Source organism: Dendroctonus ponderosae, unplaced genomic scaffold (assembly GCF_020466585.1).
Source record: "Dendroctonus ponderosae isolate FM_Combo_2020 unplaced genomic scaffold, Dpon_F_20191213v2 Dpon_F_20191213_2, whole genome shotgun sequence".
NCBI classification, from domain to species: domain Eukaryota; kingdom Metazoa; phylum Arthropoda; class Insecta; order Coleoptera; family Curculionidae; genus Dendroctonus; species Dendroctonus ponderosae.
Genome location: NW_026018165.1, coordinates 221,048 through 237,909, shown reverse-complemented (window position 1 = coordinate 237,909; position 16,862 = coordinate 221,048). Strand labels below are relative to the sequence as shown.

At 38.4% G+C, this 16,862-nt stretch overlaps 1 protein-coding gene across 1 annotated transcript in view; it reads left to right on the top strand.

The window, feature by feature from the left end:
* LOC109542342 (lissencephaly-1 homolog) overlaps positions 1-16,862 on the top strand; it is a gene marked incomplete in the record, with an annotated part of 61,713 nt that overhangs the window by 27,927 nt on the left and 16,924 nt on the right. The window contains 2 exon segments of the mRNA XM_048663822.1: positions 856-1,034; positions 11,600-11,815. Of these exon segments, the coding sequence (XP_048519779.1) occupies positions 856-1,034; positions 11,600-11,815 (395 nt within the window).

The window sequence follows — 16,862 nt, the reverse complement described above, 5'->3', positions numbered from 1 at the left end:
AGGGTCTTCCTTCTTTGATTTACTTCTTGTTTCCATCAAAATTCAACTTGGATTCTGGTAAATCCCACTTCTGACACCAAATGTACCGTGGATGGACGAGTATTAAACTCTTTCTTCTGCTTCCAACTTTTATTCCACTCGGTACAACTTTAACTACGGTACAGGAACAAACTAACTTCTAAATTAACGTCAACTTCATAAACAATAACAATAAGAAACGGAAAACACGCGTTTCCGACTCGCGGGGTTTAGCCTCTTCTGCACTCGGACGCGGCTGTCACTTCACTGACTCCCCATGGTTCTCGTCCTCGCTTATATAGTTTCCTCCAGGTAACCCAGAAGGTTCTCAAAATCTCCAGTCAGTGTCATATTTGACAGTAAATGGGAGCCCCATTTGGGCCTAGTTGTACTGAAATACCATGAATTTCGATCCCCCATTCCAAACGTGAGTACCCCAGGCCATTTCCGTTACAATACTAAGGGACTCTGCACCATTAATTTCAAAGGTTTACTTAGTTTCGTTTTGTTCGTACCAGCACAAATGACGCAGAACGTTCAGCTCGTCCAAAAGAGGTTGTTACATGAATATTTGGATATGAAAAACCTATCCGCACGATGCTGCAATAAATTGGTATTTTCCAATCGTGACATTACTCGGTTATATTCCTGCTGACGTGGTGAGACATGCACCGATTTGTTCTCGGGTGGTAACCTTGTTCGGAGAGTATTTGAATAAACTTCTTTCCAAATCCTTTCAACATGCAAATGGTGCACTCTGCATATCTTCAGGGATTCTTGAAGTAGCCCAAAACATTACCCCGTCAATTAGACAATTAACAATTTTTATTTTTTTAGGACACCGAGCTCCACTCACTCGTGTTATATTTCATCCTGTATTTAGTCTCATGGTTTCTGCTAGTGAAGATGCCACAATGAAAATTTGGGACTTTGAGACCGGAGAATATGAAAGAACCCTCAAAGGTCACACTGACTCAATACAAGATGTTGCGTTCGATGCAACTGGAAAACTATTGGTAAATATTATTGGATACTTAAATCTCTATACAGGGTGATTCAAAATTGGCGTCATTCCTCTGAAGGCGTGTCTTGGGAGTACAGAAAAAATAGTAAAAAAATTAAATGTTATTAAAAAGTCAGATATTTGCAAAAAACTAGATAAACCAATGTTTTTTAAGGTAATCTGCCTAACTAATATTTCGTAAATACCTGTTCCTTCGTAATTATTAAAAACTCCAGTAACCCGATGGTTTATCGATATAAACATGAAGCAAAGAAAATAAAAGAGACAATAACATGCGTTGAGGTGTTAGGATGACGGTGTCGCCTTGCGGTCAGTGCTGCGACAAAACAGCCCCCCGAGTGCTGCCATCTTTTTGAGGCAAATGAGTGATATACCTAAATAGGTCACAACTGTTATCCAAAATCACCGATTAAGGGTTATGTATCATTGATAAAATAAAATCCAATTATTTTGCTAAAACACAAGTGTTCCCAAGAGCAAGACGTCATGCCCGTTTCACTCCAAACTGTTGTGTTCCAATCACTTTGAGTCTGGGCTCATATTTTGAGCAGCTTCTCGCGTTTGGTTAATTAACTGCTGCTAAATTTGAACCGGTGTTGTGTGAACGTGTTCTAGTGTCCTGTGCATATTACATACATGGTAGGAATGTAGGCCCTTCCTCGTAGGCCCTTCCTATCGGAACAMYTAAGTATCCGGKSTTTGGAAAAGTGAAGTTGTTGTGCAATGTTTCAAGTACTCCTGGAAGGCTCAGCTGCAATAATCTCTAATACCTGTTCCTCTAGGTCTGAAAACCGAGAACCTTTAGATTGTCCACTATCTGCTTCCATTTCGGGCCACTCGTCTAGTGGGTAGCCCTTTGCTGGTGTAAGTTCTTACAGCTTCTGCTGTGTTAGTGTGGCATTTTTCTATAACTAAGCGCATATTCGCAAATTCGCTGACATTTGCTGTTCGTTTGCATTTTGTAAAAGGAGCTTCAAAATAAGCCACAGTTTGACAAATGCTTGTTATTATTGAAAAAAGTTGTCAGTCAGTCTCCTGTTAATGACTACTACTATAACTATCTGTTAATGAGAAAAAACATCATTGCCGCTTTGACTTCTCATCAAAAAATTGTAGAAGAGTACCTTTTTAATATGAAAAATGTTCGTAATTTAACAAAAAGTTTTTATTTTTGACATTTTCGATTATTTTTTTTCGTATTCTCTAAATGGGCCCCCATATACCCTTAAAAGAATCGACGCCAATTTTGAATCACCACAATTCAAGGTGTTTCCTGTTATACAAAATAACCAAAATTTGCTATACAGTACGAGACAAATATAGAAAAACGTTTTTTAAAAAATTTCTAGAAGATATTAACGAGTTGAAAGTCGAATTTCAACTTCGTTATTAAGCGTTCTTTTGAAATGGCCCCATGTTTGATTAGTAGCCTATTGGAATCCTTAGCAAAAAATTACGTACATTGTTCATATTAAAAAAGTTCTCTTCTACAATTTTTTGATTAGAAGTCAAAGCGGCAATGATGTTTTTTGTCATTATCAGGTAGTTACAGGTACATAGCTTTTGTCAAGAATAACAAGCATTTGTCAAATTGTGACTTGGTTTGGAGCTTTTTTCACAGAATGTACACCAATATTGAATATGCGGATTTGCTATTAGTTACGGGGGAATGCCACATTAACATATCAGAAGCTCTAAGTACTTCTGCAACAATGGGCTAGATACACTGGAAAATTAGCTCCAGGGCGACAAGAGATGGTCGGGTTCCAGATATAGAGAAACAGGAGATAATTCAGGAAAGTCTTCCAGGAGTACTCAGAGCATTGCACAACAACTGACACTTTCCCAGGCACCAAATAAATACCGAGGAACGGCTAGATTTCTACCACGTATGTAAGATGCGTACGGCATATGGATACATTAAACCAATGGCTTACTGAACACTGGTATAAATTGAGCAGGAATTAATTAACCGTATAAGAGAAGCTGCTAAAAAATAGTGCAGAATAAGGTGATTAAACAGGCCTCACATGTTTGGAGTTAAAGATAGACATTTATGTTTATTTGCATATACATCAATTCGAGGTTATGATGACAATAAAGAACAATTTCTCGTTAGCAATATTGACATTTCGAAAAAAGGAGATTCTTACGTTTAACGAATCCTGTTACATTTACCGTTCATCCTTATCCATTTTATTGCCACTTTCTGTATTTTTTCCATGGTTACCGGAGTTTTAAATAATTTCAAAACCACAGGTATTTACATAATGTCAATTAGGTAGATTACCTTGAAAAACAATAATGCCGCCTTCCTGATATAGTTTTTGCAAATTTCGCAAAACCTTGGTAGGAATGGCGCCAATTTTGAATCACCCTGTATAAACGATAGCCCAAAAATGCTTCGTTACGGATTTACTGGATGTTGAAATTTAGTTTAAAAAATGCAAATGTTTTGCAATAACACATTTTTATACATGGCGTGGTCACCTGCACGCTACTGGCTATCAAATTTGTTAAAGAAAAAAATGGTACGCCATTGTATTTTAAATTATTGCAATTATTTTTCAAATTTCTTGTACTTGTTCCAAGTAAAAAAAATCTCTTCAATTTGTTTGCAACGACAAGCGGTTAGGTTTCTAGAGTAAGATTTGTGATCGGTGGGCCAAATATTCGACCCATTTAAATAGGAACCATCGTTTTTATTCGGTAAGATGAAAATTGATGTCCGTGTTTTGCTAAAATTATTAATTTTACATTTACTGCCCCGCTCGTTCTTGTAGTATGTGGCGCATACATAGCTCAGTTTCTAAAGTAAATGTTTTAAATGCTATATTATTTTACTTTCAACGACAATATAGAATCACAAATAGAGTTCAGAAATTAAAACTTCGCTCTCCAGACACTTATCAGCTCTTCTTCTGAGATGAGCTTCTGCACTTCGAAGCACATGTATCTATTTTCTTAGACTATTGGCAGCGACTATATGGCGATTCTGTAGTTCTGCTTCTGAATTGAGCTTAGGAAAGTTCTGGTTCTGGTAGACTTTGACTTACCCCGTCTCTAATAAAAGTAGATTCATCGGGAAATAGACTTCTGGAAAAGGATTCTGAATTCAGCCACAAAGCTTCAATCTCTTGTACCATCTCCGGGATGCAAGTGATGAACACGTCTCAGCTGTTAGACAATAAAACGAAAACTGCGTAATGTATTGTACCGTGGATGGCCGAGTATCAAACTCTTTCTTCAGCTTCCAACTTTTATTTACCTCGGTATAACTTTAAATGCGGAACAAACTAACTTAATTACCCTCAACTTCACAAACACTAACAATAACAAACGGAATACTCGGACTTCCGACACGCGGGGTTTAACGTTCACTCCCTCTCTGTGGTTCTCCTCGGCGCTTATATAGATTCTTTCAGGTAACCCAGATGCTTCTCGAAATCTCCAGAACAGGTGCGAAACTTCCCGCTTGTCAGTGTCATATTTGACAGTAAATGGGGCTCCCATTTACTGAAATACCATGAATTTTGATCCCTCCATTTCAAACGTGAGTACCCCAGGCCATTTCCGTTACAGTATCTTCAAGTGTTAAAACATTCAATTTTCCACCAACTTCACTTCACACCAACCACCTTCAACTCTTCGCAGGATATGTTTCTTTCTTCTTCTTCTCCTCCTCTAAGTGCCTTGTCCTCTTAGAACGTTCGAAATATTTCAACTTTTGTTTTTTAAGCACATCCACATTGCCCACGCTGTCCATCCAGGAAATCTTCAACATCCGTCGATACACCACATGTTCGATTTGTTGGCCCTGCACCTGCAAAATAGCTCCCCCAACCTGATTATCAACGACCATCCATTTGTTTTTTTTATGTTTAAATTTAATCCAAATTCTGCACAATTGTGCGCCATACGGTCTAGCCACGTGTTGTCAGCGCACATAAGATATATACATATGCTTAAGCCGTCAATGGAAATTCCTTCAGGGCTTGTTTTCCACTGCACTTTCGAATAATTTGTTTGAGTAAATGTTAAAAAGTTATGGTGAAAGGATGCAACCCTGTCTGACACTCCTTTTAATTCGAACTTCGTCCGACATCCGTTGATCTACCTTAAGTTGTACAGTTTGGTTCCAGTAAAGATTTGAAACTGTTTTGAGGTCTCTATCGTCCAGGCCTACGTATATAAGGGTTTTCCTAAGCTTTTCATGTTGCATCTTGTCAAACGCCTTCTCGTAGTCTATAAAACGCATAAACAAGATCAGAGACATTCCTGCACCTCTGAACGAAGAGATTATTTAAGATTTTAATTACCTCCGAGTAAATTCAATCTGGACCTTCATATCTTTTGTTGTTTTTAACAGCGAGACTGCATGTTGGACTTCTCCCTTAGTTATATCTACCCCTTCGCGTGTATATTGTTCAGGAGTGTGCAATCTTTCACCCTGAAAAAGGTCTTTGATATAGCTATACCACTCTTCTGCTTTGTCGTTAACGTCAAGAATTCAAGAGAAAGTCATATTTAGCATCCAGATCTTCGATTTCGCGATATTGCTCGTTGAGCCAGTTTTCTTTGGCCATTCTAATTTTGTTCTTTATTTCACGATTCATCTGATGGTATTCCAAATAACCTTTTTTCAAGCGTCTCTCTTCCATTAAATAAATAATGTCACCAGTCATCCAAGCTTTCTTTTTGATTTTTGTATCGTTTAAAGATAATTTCGAGCTTGCGTTTGTGAAAGCCTTCCTGATGTTGGTCCAGACTGTCTCTGCCTCGGATTCTCCCCGACGTTGACCATACTTAGTCCACAATTTAGTTCGTTCCTGATCCCAGCTAACGTTTCTGGGTTTTCAGTCTTGTCAGGACGGGTCTAGGGCAGTTTCTCTTTTCTGTACACCTTTATAGTTCGGAGACAACTTATTTTAATGATAACTTTTTTATTAAACAACGAAATACATAACCTACTATTAGAAATGGCCACCTTCAGCCGACACAGCCCTGCAGACGCTTCCGGAAATTTTTAACGATGCTTACAAGTGTTTTTCCTGAGATTTAGTCCCACGCCTTTTGGAGAGACCGTTTCAGGAATCGACGGTATTGTGGTCAAATTACAAAGTCCATCGGATTCAGGTAGGACGTCGTGATCCCCTGCAGCCGACAACACTTCAACAGGATTGGGCGCCAGCTCATTATGCGACGTCGAACAAAATCGCCGTCTGTAATAAGACTTTGTGGTCGTCCAACTCGCCCTACCTGAATCCGATGGACTTTGTAATTTGGTCGATCCCGGAGAAAAAGGCCTGCGCTACAAAACACCATCCTTCCTGGCTTATGGGGGTTAGAAGTCCAAGTGTACAAGCGTATTGGTGGAAGCTTAAGCAAAGTGTTCGAGACAACATGTCCACCAACTATGTCTTCTCTCGCACTGCTACTAATCTTTGCATTAAATTCATCCATAATAATGGTGATTTCTGCCCTTTTAGTGAGATTTACGGTGGTTTGGAGTTGTTCCAAGAAGGTTTCAACAACTTTGTCTGAATGATCGGTCGTTGGTGTAAATATCTGGATGATGTTGACATTATGGGCTGGATCTGAGCTGCAAGAATGCTACTCTGTCAGAAACCAGGACAAAAGATTTTACCGTTTTTGTACTTGTGCATCCACTAACTTTGCGCCCCACGCCATTGTGGTGATTTATCTCGTCATTGCCAGCATAGTAGCACGATTATCGTCGATCCGACATTCTCCAGAATATGGCCATCTCAGTTCGCTGATCCACAAAATTTTGATGGTCATTCTTTTCATTTCCTTGATGGCGTTGTGGGTTTAACCAGATTAAAACATTCTTCGTTTGTTCCAGGTAGCAACATTCTTCTTTATTACTGGCCGAGGAGATTCTTAGTACCCCCTGATCACTTAAGAATTGCAGGGGACTGAGGCACAATCCCTCAGTCTAATTGCTTAGACTCAACTAAGCCTCAGTCTTTTGGTTTTCCTGGGGAAGGTAATGAGGTGGTTTCCTGCCTTCATCGCAGTATTAAAACCGTTGAGACATTCCTTGTCGCGCCTTTAACTATGTTTGTGGTGCCGCTTTCGTTCTATATCTAGAAATACGCCGACCAATTAATTTTAATGTTGCTGCTGCCCAACACTAATTTTCTCGCCATATTTGCGATTGCAGGTCGATACAGTTTCCAGGGTGTGGCGCGTGGAGCCATAAGCGAGAGCTGGCTGCCCTGTGAAGACCAATTGTCTCCAGTCTACGACTCTAGAGGCGACCGTCTCAAACTAAGAGGTACTACCTCTGCAGTGCAGCCCTTACACCCCACACATCTTTCACACTTCGCAAAATATTTTCTTTGTGTTTTCGAAACGATGGTTCCCATTTAAATGTGCCCAATTTGGGCCACCTACCACAAATCTTACTTTAGAACCTTAACTGCTTGTCGTATCAAAAAAATTGAAGAGACTTTTTCATTTGGAATACAAGGAGTGGACAATTTCCGTAAAACATCTCCATGCGTTTAGAAGAAATTTATCATTTTGCATTTTTTAAATTAGTTTTAGTAAAACACTGTAAATTCCTAACGAAGCATTTTTAAGCTATTGTTTATATAGTAAACTAGTTATTTTCGGATGGGTCCTTCCCCATGAAACACCTTGTATTTAAGCGATTTATTGATTGCCGAAGCAAGTTTGAACTTAGAACGCAATTTTTCTTTATCAAAGCTAAAACATAAGATTGGTTGGGCGAATATACTTCTATAGGGTGATTCGCGGTCGATGGTGTATTAGACGTTTAAGGAGAACGCGATATACGATCTATCTGCAAATTTGTACAACGAAGTGACCAGATATGCGGTATATATCGGTCTAAAATATTTTCATCAATGCGAGGTTGCCGCTTATACCGAAACGTACATCCAACTTTTCTATTTTAAATTAAACACCCTGTATATTATTGCACTCTTAGATTGGCGTAATAGATCGGATTATGTTTGCATAACGATTTCTATATCGATCTAAAGCGGTTTTAGAAATATTAAATAAAATTCATTATTTTTAATCAAAACGTAGCCCCAAGGAATCTTGTATTACAACGCGATTTCGATACCTGGAAATTTAAAATTTTGGTACTGGGTTCGTAAAACGATTCCTATATCTATCTAAAGCCGCTTCCGAAATATTAAATAAAATTCGTTATTTTTAATCAAGACGTAGCCTGAAGGAATCTTGTATTACAACACGATTTCGATACCTGGAAATTAAAAATTTTGGTACTGGGTTCGTAAAACCCTATGCTTGAGTCCGGCGTACAGCAATTTGTTCCAAATTATACAGGATGTCTTGAAAATACTGACCTTTCGGATTGCGATAAAAACTGCTCCAATTACATTTTTTCAAATAGAACACCCTGTATATTCGTTCAAATACGGGAAGACCGTTAAATTCCGTGTGAATCGATATATCATGTTTCTATACCTAAAACGTCCAATTTCCGAAATAAATGGACTTTTTTGCAAAAATTCTATTATGTCGACGTATTTGTCAAAATAGCCATGGTTCAAAATAGCCAAAGCAATGTAAAAAATTTAATTTGGACAGATGAAGTCAAGTTTTTCAGGGAGGGCATTTTCAATAGACGAAATAAACATTTTTGGGCGGATTATAATTCACACTTTGTTTATCAAATGACATTTCAAGAAAAATTGAGCATCAATATTTTTTGCCTCATAAAGGATAATCAAATAAAGTTTCACCTTTATGAAGAATCGTTAAATTCATCCAAGTACCTCCAAATTCCAAGGACAGTGGTAAGCGATTTTTTAGAAAATCTAGAGAGTACTGCACATGTTGGTTCCAACTGGATGGAGCACCGGCTCATTGCACTCAGGAGCTCTTCGAAATGTTTGATGGCCGCTGGTTTAGTCGCTTGGGGCCATGGGACTGCCCTGCGAGATCTCCCGATCTTACGGCTCCAGATTTTCTCTTGTGAGGTAAATCGAAAGAAAATGTTTACAAGACCCCGGTCAACAACAGGGAAATTGCGGCGTCGAATCATCCACTGCATTGGAGAACTGGATGTTGATGAGATACAGAGAGCCACAAGCCACTCTGTAAATGTACGAATTTTGAAGTGCTTGGAAAGCAATGGCCGTCATTTCGTAAATCGTTTTAAAGTATTAGGCACATTTTTTTAATTCTTAGTTATGCGTTTGCTTACATGTTTCATTCAAATGTGACAATAAATTGTCTTATATTCGCACAAACTTCTTTGCATTCATTTGCCTTAAATTAGTAAACATTTCGTTGAATTTTTTGCATGTCCTTGCAACAATCTGGTCACATTTTCCGTGAAGAATAAATAGGTTCATTAAAACTTAAACTGTTCACTCAAACAAAATGGAGAGAACCTGGTTTCTCTTCATTGTGTATAAAAAGCGTACAGAAGCTGTATCAATAACTAAGCTGACAACTGGTTTGAAGAATTGCAAAATCTTTAACTATTATGACATTTTTGATAAATACGTCGACATAATCGAATTTTGGCAACGGTCTTCCCGTATTTGGACTAATATACAGGGTGTCCTATTTGAAAAAATGTAATTGGGGTTTTTATCTCTGGCCGAAAGGTCATTGTTTTCAAGACATCCTGTATAATTTGGACCAAACTGCTGTACGCCGGTCTCAAGCATAGGGTTTTCCCAACCCAGTACCAAAATTTTAAATTTCCAGGTATCGAAATCGTGTTGTAATACAAGATTCCTTCAGGCTACGTCTTGATTAAAAATAACGAATTTTATTTAATATTTCGGAAGTGGCTTTAGATAGATATAGGAATCGTTATGCAAAAATAATCATATCTATATAGCCAATCTAACGGTGCAATAATATACAGAGTGTCTCGTTTAAAATATCAAAGTTGTATGTACTTTTCGGTATAAGCGGCTACCTCGCATTTCCAAAAATATTTTAGGCCTATGGAGCATATCCGATGACTTCGTTGTACTTTGTATTCTCCTTAAACGTCTAATAGGGCATCGACCGTGAATCACTCTGTATTATAAACTGGCTCATACATGGTCAAACAAACTGCGCATCCCTAGTTGTTGCACAATAATTTTCCAATGTATGGCAGTGTTTGATGCTTTGCCTTATTGTTTGACTATACATGTATGTATTAAAAAAAAATTAAATTAATTTGCGCAACGGGGACCAGGCGCCACGCGTTTTGGCTTGATTGGAAAATGCGTAAAGCTGCGTCCTCACCGAGTCGACACTGTCGATCGACTCTGTCAATCGACATTATTGATCAACAAGCGACGAAACTGCACCTGTTCACACCAGAGTTGACGAAAATGTTTGTCAATCAGTCGAAATCAACATGTCTGACCAAGATGGCGTATTATTACTTTACTTTTATGCACATCCTCCGTATCAGAGCCAGATTTCTTGCTGTCCTTTTTTTTTTACTTCTCTTGCAAATTTAGTTTGAATATTTCAAATTTTTCGTTCAATCGCTTGCTTCTCGACGTTAAATTATTTAGCAATTTCCATAAGGGCATCGTGCCTCAAGTTTCACTAATTATAGTTTTTGGTTTTATACTCCCATAGATTTGTTTTTAGTTTGTATGCCTTAATAAAGGCTATGACTTTATCGTGTTTCCATTCCATTTCTCCAAAGAAAACACACGGCTACCATGTCATAAAGGCAAGACGTCACTGAGTTAACACTTTGTCGAATGTCGAACGTCGATGGCACGTCCACACACTAATGTCGATCGGCTGCTCTTTCATCTTTACCGACAAGCGATGGAAAACAAATCGACATGTAGATCGACACAGTCGATTGCCACGTACACACCATCTCGACAACGTCAAGTCGGTGAGGACTCAGCATTACACTTTTACCTGTTCTAAACATTTCTTTGCGGATCAAATTGAAAACTGGTACAAAGGTTTATCTTAGTAATATTTAAATGTCTGATTGTTATTGAAACTTGTTTCTCCAGTTTAACACTAGATGGCACTTTACCTAAAATAAAAATTTTAGATTTCTAATATTTTTTTTGTCACGACAAATATCGCAAAAAGCAATATGCCTAATACTTGCCTTAGAAAATACTAGACACAAAATGTACTTTTCAAAGGACTCGAAAAACCTCTTCGTTTATTAGCAAATCGACGTCAAAGTTTTTATCAACATTTCAATATTCTTTCCAAGAATGTCGGTCGGCCACGTCGTTGCCTGTACGTGTCGTTACCGTGCCGTTGTCGGTTAATGTGAAAAGCACCATTTTACTTATCTAATAAGAAAGTTTTGTCGTGTCGTTGCAGGTCTTTACCGGTCGTTCAGTATAAATATTGCTTAATAGTTTTCATTTCATTTCAATATGTATGGATTATCTCCGCATGTGGGGAACAAAAATGTGTTTTGAAGCTCAAGGCCTTTGTCAAACACAAACTTTTTTTGCACATGTCAAATTAATTTTTTAGTGGAGTATGATTTGTTCTCTACACTGTTACATTCTGGTGGTCCTATTATTGTAGGTATCTTGCAGTTCGGACATGAGCATCAAGTTTTGGGACTTCCAGCAAAGCTTCGAATGTATTCGCACTATGCTCGGTCATGACCACAGCGTATCGAGTGTCGCCTTCATACCGACCGGTGATTTTGTAGTCTCATGCAGCCGGGACAAGACGATCAAAATGTGGGAAGTGTCAACCGGTTATTGCATTAGGACATATACCGGACATAGAGAATGGGTAAGTTTTGTTTTTATTCTTTAGAACATTATAGATGTTGTGATATGATGTTGACACACTTGTGTCACGTTTAAGTACAATTGAATAAATAAATTAATTAAGTCGTTCAAAATTTGCGTCATTCTGTTAGAGGTCTTGTCTATTGGTTGTCGTGTAGCGGACGACTCCACAAAAAAGGGTACTTAAGGCGTACACTTTGGGGGTAGCGGCACTCGGTAAAAAACGGTGAGTGAACTCCCTGCGCGATCGACAATCGAGCGGGGTAACGCGCTGATTTTTAGTCATTTTTTGGGTGTGACCGGAGAAGTTTCGAGGGTACCGACGCTTAAGCTTTTTGCGGTAATTTCGGTTCGCGGTTTTGTTCAACCAAAGTTTGGTTCTTTTGCTTTCCTCTGACCCTCACGTTTCACAAAGTGTGCAGGGTCTCCCGAACACTGTTTTTTTCTCAAAACCGAGTTTTCTGACGCGCCGTTTTCTTTTGATCGCGTTTGTGCGCCCCTGGCGGTTGGCGAGCCTCGTTCGACAAAATCGCGTGTTTTTTACCAATCGCGGGCTTTTCGCGGGTCTCGTTTCCGACCCAAGTGCTCTGACCTAAACAGGTGTTTTGCTGGACCTCGGGTGTGGCCACATTCGCTCAGGTGTTGAGTAAGCCCCTGGTGTGGGAATTTTTAGTACCGTAGAAATTTGTTCGCACTTTATCGGTTTCCCCCTTTGCCGTTTGCCGATCAGGAACCTTGCGGTCCTATTTATCTGACGATTTGAAACGTCGGCTGTTTTGGCCTCAGTGAAATACAGCGTGATTTCTGAGTGTTACAAGGCTATATCTCAGAAACAGATTGCAATATATTTATAAAAAAAATTGAAATAGATAGGTAGGGGGACATGTTTTAACATATTTTTTATTATGCTATTCGAGCGCCCTCTTTGAGAGGTAAAGGCAACTTTAAAATTTTAAATGAAATGATATATTTTTGATCCTGAAAATTGATTCTACATGAAAAACTACGTATGTGTACAAATTTTTGCATGGTTTACTTATCTGGTTACACAATTATCGACAATTTATGTTTTATTGAATTTCAATACAATTAAACATGTTTAAGTCAGTGGTTTTTCAAATTGTCTTTCATATCCATGACAACGCGTAAACTGCAAGCGTAAATTGAGAATTTTGACGTTTTAACGCTCTTTTCCTTAAGTTATTGTAATTTAACATGTACGAGAATTTTAATATGAAAGCTGACATGTGATTTTTGGGAGAGTGCAGAAAGAATTACAGAGAAGCTGATCTATTGTGGGCGCAAAGATTTTCTAACAATCCAAAATCCCACATGGCGTTTCAAAGGTTAGAAACCAGCGGTCGCACTACTGGTAGTTTTCGCCAACCCTTTCGCTGCTGATGACGTCTTTAGACGTCATCCGTTTGTATAGCAGTGGGGCGCATGACGTATTTCGACGCCATGGATTCGCTTGACTTATATTGTTTCGTCTGTGTTCAGCCTTTGATTGAGCGTATTACTGTGTTGTCAGCACTTTGTCTAGGTACTGTACTTTTGTAAAATTTTGTTCGTTCGAGTTCACCTTGGCGGATAGCGGTTCAGGGCCGTCAGGGGTAAAAAAGTCCCGATTGTCTAAAAAACTGTCCAAAGAAGCTGCTTTGACTGAGGCAGAATTAGAGTGGCATCTGTATAATTCAAACGACGATACTGCCGACCCAGACTATGAAATGGATATGGAATGGAGTGATTCTGAATCCGATAGTGACGGCGGAGAAATTGTTGTGGATGCGTCGATACTAGACGACGTTTGTAATGTTATTTTGAGCAATCAGAATCAAAATCTGATATTAGGAAACATTCGGAAATAAAAAGCACTACCTTTTTGTGTCCATGTGGATGCTGCCGTTTGGGATTCAGTTCAAGTTCAAGAAATTTGAACAACCAAGCATTGTATGAGTACAGACTACAACTTCTGGAATACCTTCTTCCTGAAAATAGAGACATTGCTGCTGCTGCTCAAATACAGCAAATTATAAGCCATGTTTCTGCGAAAAATCTCCAAATGGGAGGCAAAAAGAAACACGCACATCGGTGGTGCACTAATTGCCATAAAAATAAAACTCGCAAAGAAGCAGTATATCATTGTCCATCCTGTCCTGCGAAACCAGCACTTTGTCTAGAGCCTTGCTTCTCTGCACATCGCCAAAATGTGTAATAGTTCAGTCATATTAGTATCAATTACTATTAAGTTTTGTATTAGATAATAAGTAATGATGTACAATACTAATTCGCCATGACGTCTCTCGACGTCTTCCGCTGTCAACTGGAGATTTTGGTGCCGGAGGCTGAAGACGTCAAAAAACGACATTAATGATTTGACGTCATTCTTTGTATTTTTTCAAAACATGTTCATTTGGACCATTTTTAGATTATTTGAGTTTTATTTTTCCATAAAAAACCATGCTCGTCTGCACGTAACAATCGTTTAACTGGTGAGCAGTGAAAGTGTTAAGGAAAAAAACACGAAGACGGAAATGCACTGCAACAAACGAAAATCTGGCGGTAGGAGTTTTAGGAGAGGTCGTTCTTGACCCTCAAGTGGGGACTAGACTTATTTGCTAGAGATGCTGGACTAAGCCAAAAATCGGTCATAACCATATTGCACAGGTATAAATTACAGCCATATCATATCACACTTCACCAAGACCTGTATGGACAAGACGTTCAAAACTGCGTTACGTTTTGCAATTGGGTCACGGGGCAAATGGAGGATAATGACAAATTTTTGGAAAACATTGCTTTTCTGATAAAGCCACATTTTCCAACTGCGGGCAGGTAAATTACAGATAACATTTACGATGTTGAAAGGAATTTTTAGAATATATTTTTAAAGGTGAACAGACATAACTTGCACTATTAGGCGGCGGGAAATTCTTACTGGATCAGGACTGTTCCAAACCAACATCCCTGGTCGCTTAATGTTTGGTGTGGTATAATTGGGGATAGAATTATTGGTCCCCATCTTTTTGAAAGACATGTAAATGGAAATATGTACACCAACTTTTTAAGAAACAATTTGTCCCAGTTATTGAACCAGAACATGAATGTGTGGTTTCAACAAGATGGGGCTCCACTCCATTATGTCGTGGAGGCCCGTAGTCAGTTAGATAAAATATTTCCAAACAAATGGATTGGTCGCGGTGATCCAGTCAACTGGCCTGCGCGATCTCCAGATCTGACGCCGCTTGATTTTTTGCGGGGTTTTATAAAAGATAAAGTGATGGCCACTGCACCCACCACCTCAGATGACACGAAAGAAATATTTTTCTCTTCCTGCTTGTTAGTACATCTGAAATGTTAAAGCGAGTGCAAAATTCTTTAAAACATTTGTAGTTGAAGGCAGGCATTTTGAACATCTCCTGAAACATATTTGATTACTATTAGTCGGGTCATAATTTAATAAATTTATGTTGCAAGTCATAATTCTGGAACTAAGTGATCAAATTACATAAAAATTGTACACGAACATAGTGTCTTATGTTCATTTAAATTTTTAATGTTGCCTTTACCTCTCACAAAGGGTGCTTGCGTAGAATAATAAAACATGTTAAAATATGTCCCCCTACCAATTTCTTATTTTCCCAAATTTTTATAAATATATTTGAAACCGTTTCTGAGATATAGCCTTGTAACACTTTAAAAAACTCGCTCTGTATACTTATTGACTGTTTTATAGAAAAGTTCTCCAATGATAAAATCTTGTAAATGGTGTGTTTTAGTTTTAAGGACTGATCCGATGAATCGATTGCCTTGATCGATGACATTTTTCGCATCGGAGTCCACCACAAATTCCAAATATAAGAATAACCTGAAAGACATATACGTTAAAGTATTTCATATTATCAGAGCTAGAAACATCAAAGTTATTAAAATAATTGAAGTAATTACCTTAGATGCTAAATAAACGCTTCCTTTATCAATTTTTCGATGTCACTTCATCTCAAAGTGACTGCTTTGTTTATAACCTTTGCTATTATTTTTTAGCAAGGCTTTTACGTTTAAAAATCCACTAATATCTACATCCCTTTTAGCACTTAAAGTTTTTCTTAACATAGTTTGGTAAAATATACCACTACTGTTTTTTCTTCTGAGCTTGAAAGTAAATTTAGGTATTAAATTGTCCAGTTTTTATATGCTTCGTAGACTAGTAGGTATTGCTCTCCACGTGTTTTTAGCAAGGTTTCTGTTTCAATTTTAAGACTTGCGTATTCGTCAAATTTTCTACGTACTTCTTTCTCAGATTCGTCAAACGAATACATTTTTTTAAGACGAACGGCTTTGAAAATGTTGACAATAGGTCCGAAACGATTTATCAACGAAATTTGATGTTTGCCGAGTCAGAAAGTTGCGTGGCGAAAGCTATTGTCATTTTTTTTTCCGGTGAGGTTTGGGAAATGCTTTTTTATGCACTTGCTAAGCTGTTTAGCCACTAAAACCCTTTCCTCATCGCCGAGGTTGTGTTTGGCCTTGCACCGCGGTCATTTCTGTTCTATTGTGCCCTCGTAATTTTACTCCCTCATTATCCCTGTATATTCAATGAATTTCAGAAGAATCTTGAGGGGAGTTTGCATGATCTGGTCTGGTGGAATTTCATCCCCTCCCAGGTGCCCAATTCTCGAGCTCGAGAGAACGTGAACGATCCCATCGCCGATGTGATCATTCCCTTCCCTGCCCTTTCTACTATGGTTCGAAAACCGTATTCTAAGATTTATCTAACGGTCAAAGAATTGGCGGGCATTTGAAATAATATATTAAAAATGTTATACCAGCTAAAGCGTAAAGCTGCTATACCAGGTAAATAGATATAATATATAAATATGACGTGAATAAATCGGCGTAAACTTGTAAAATATTATTGAAGACCGTTTGAATGAGCACCTCCCCCGGAGTTCCAAGGGACCACGTGTGGGGTATGTGGGGCCAGTGCTTTTGTTCTAACTTTCAAGATCCTAGATTCCTAGAATTCTTGGGCCGAAAAGTATCTTGCG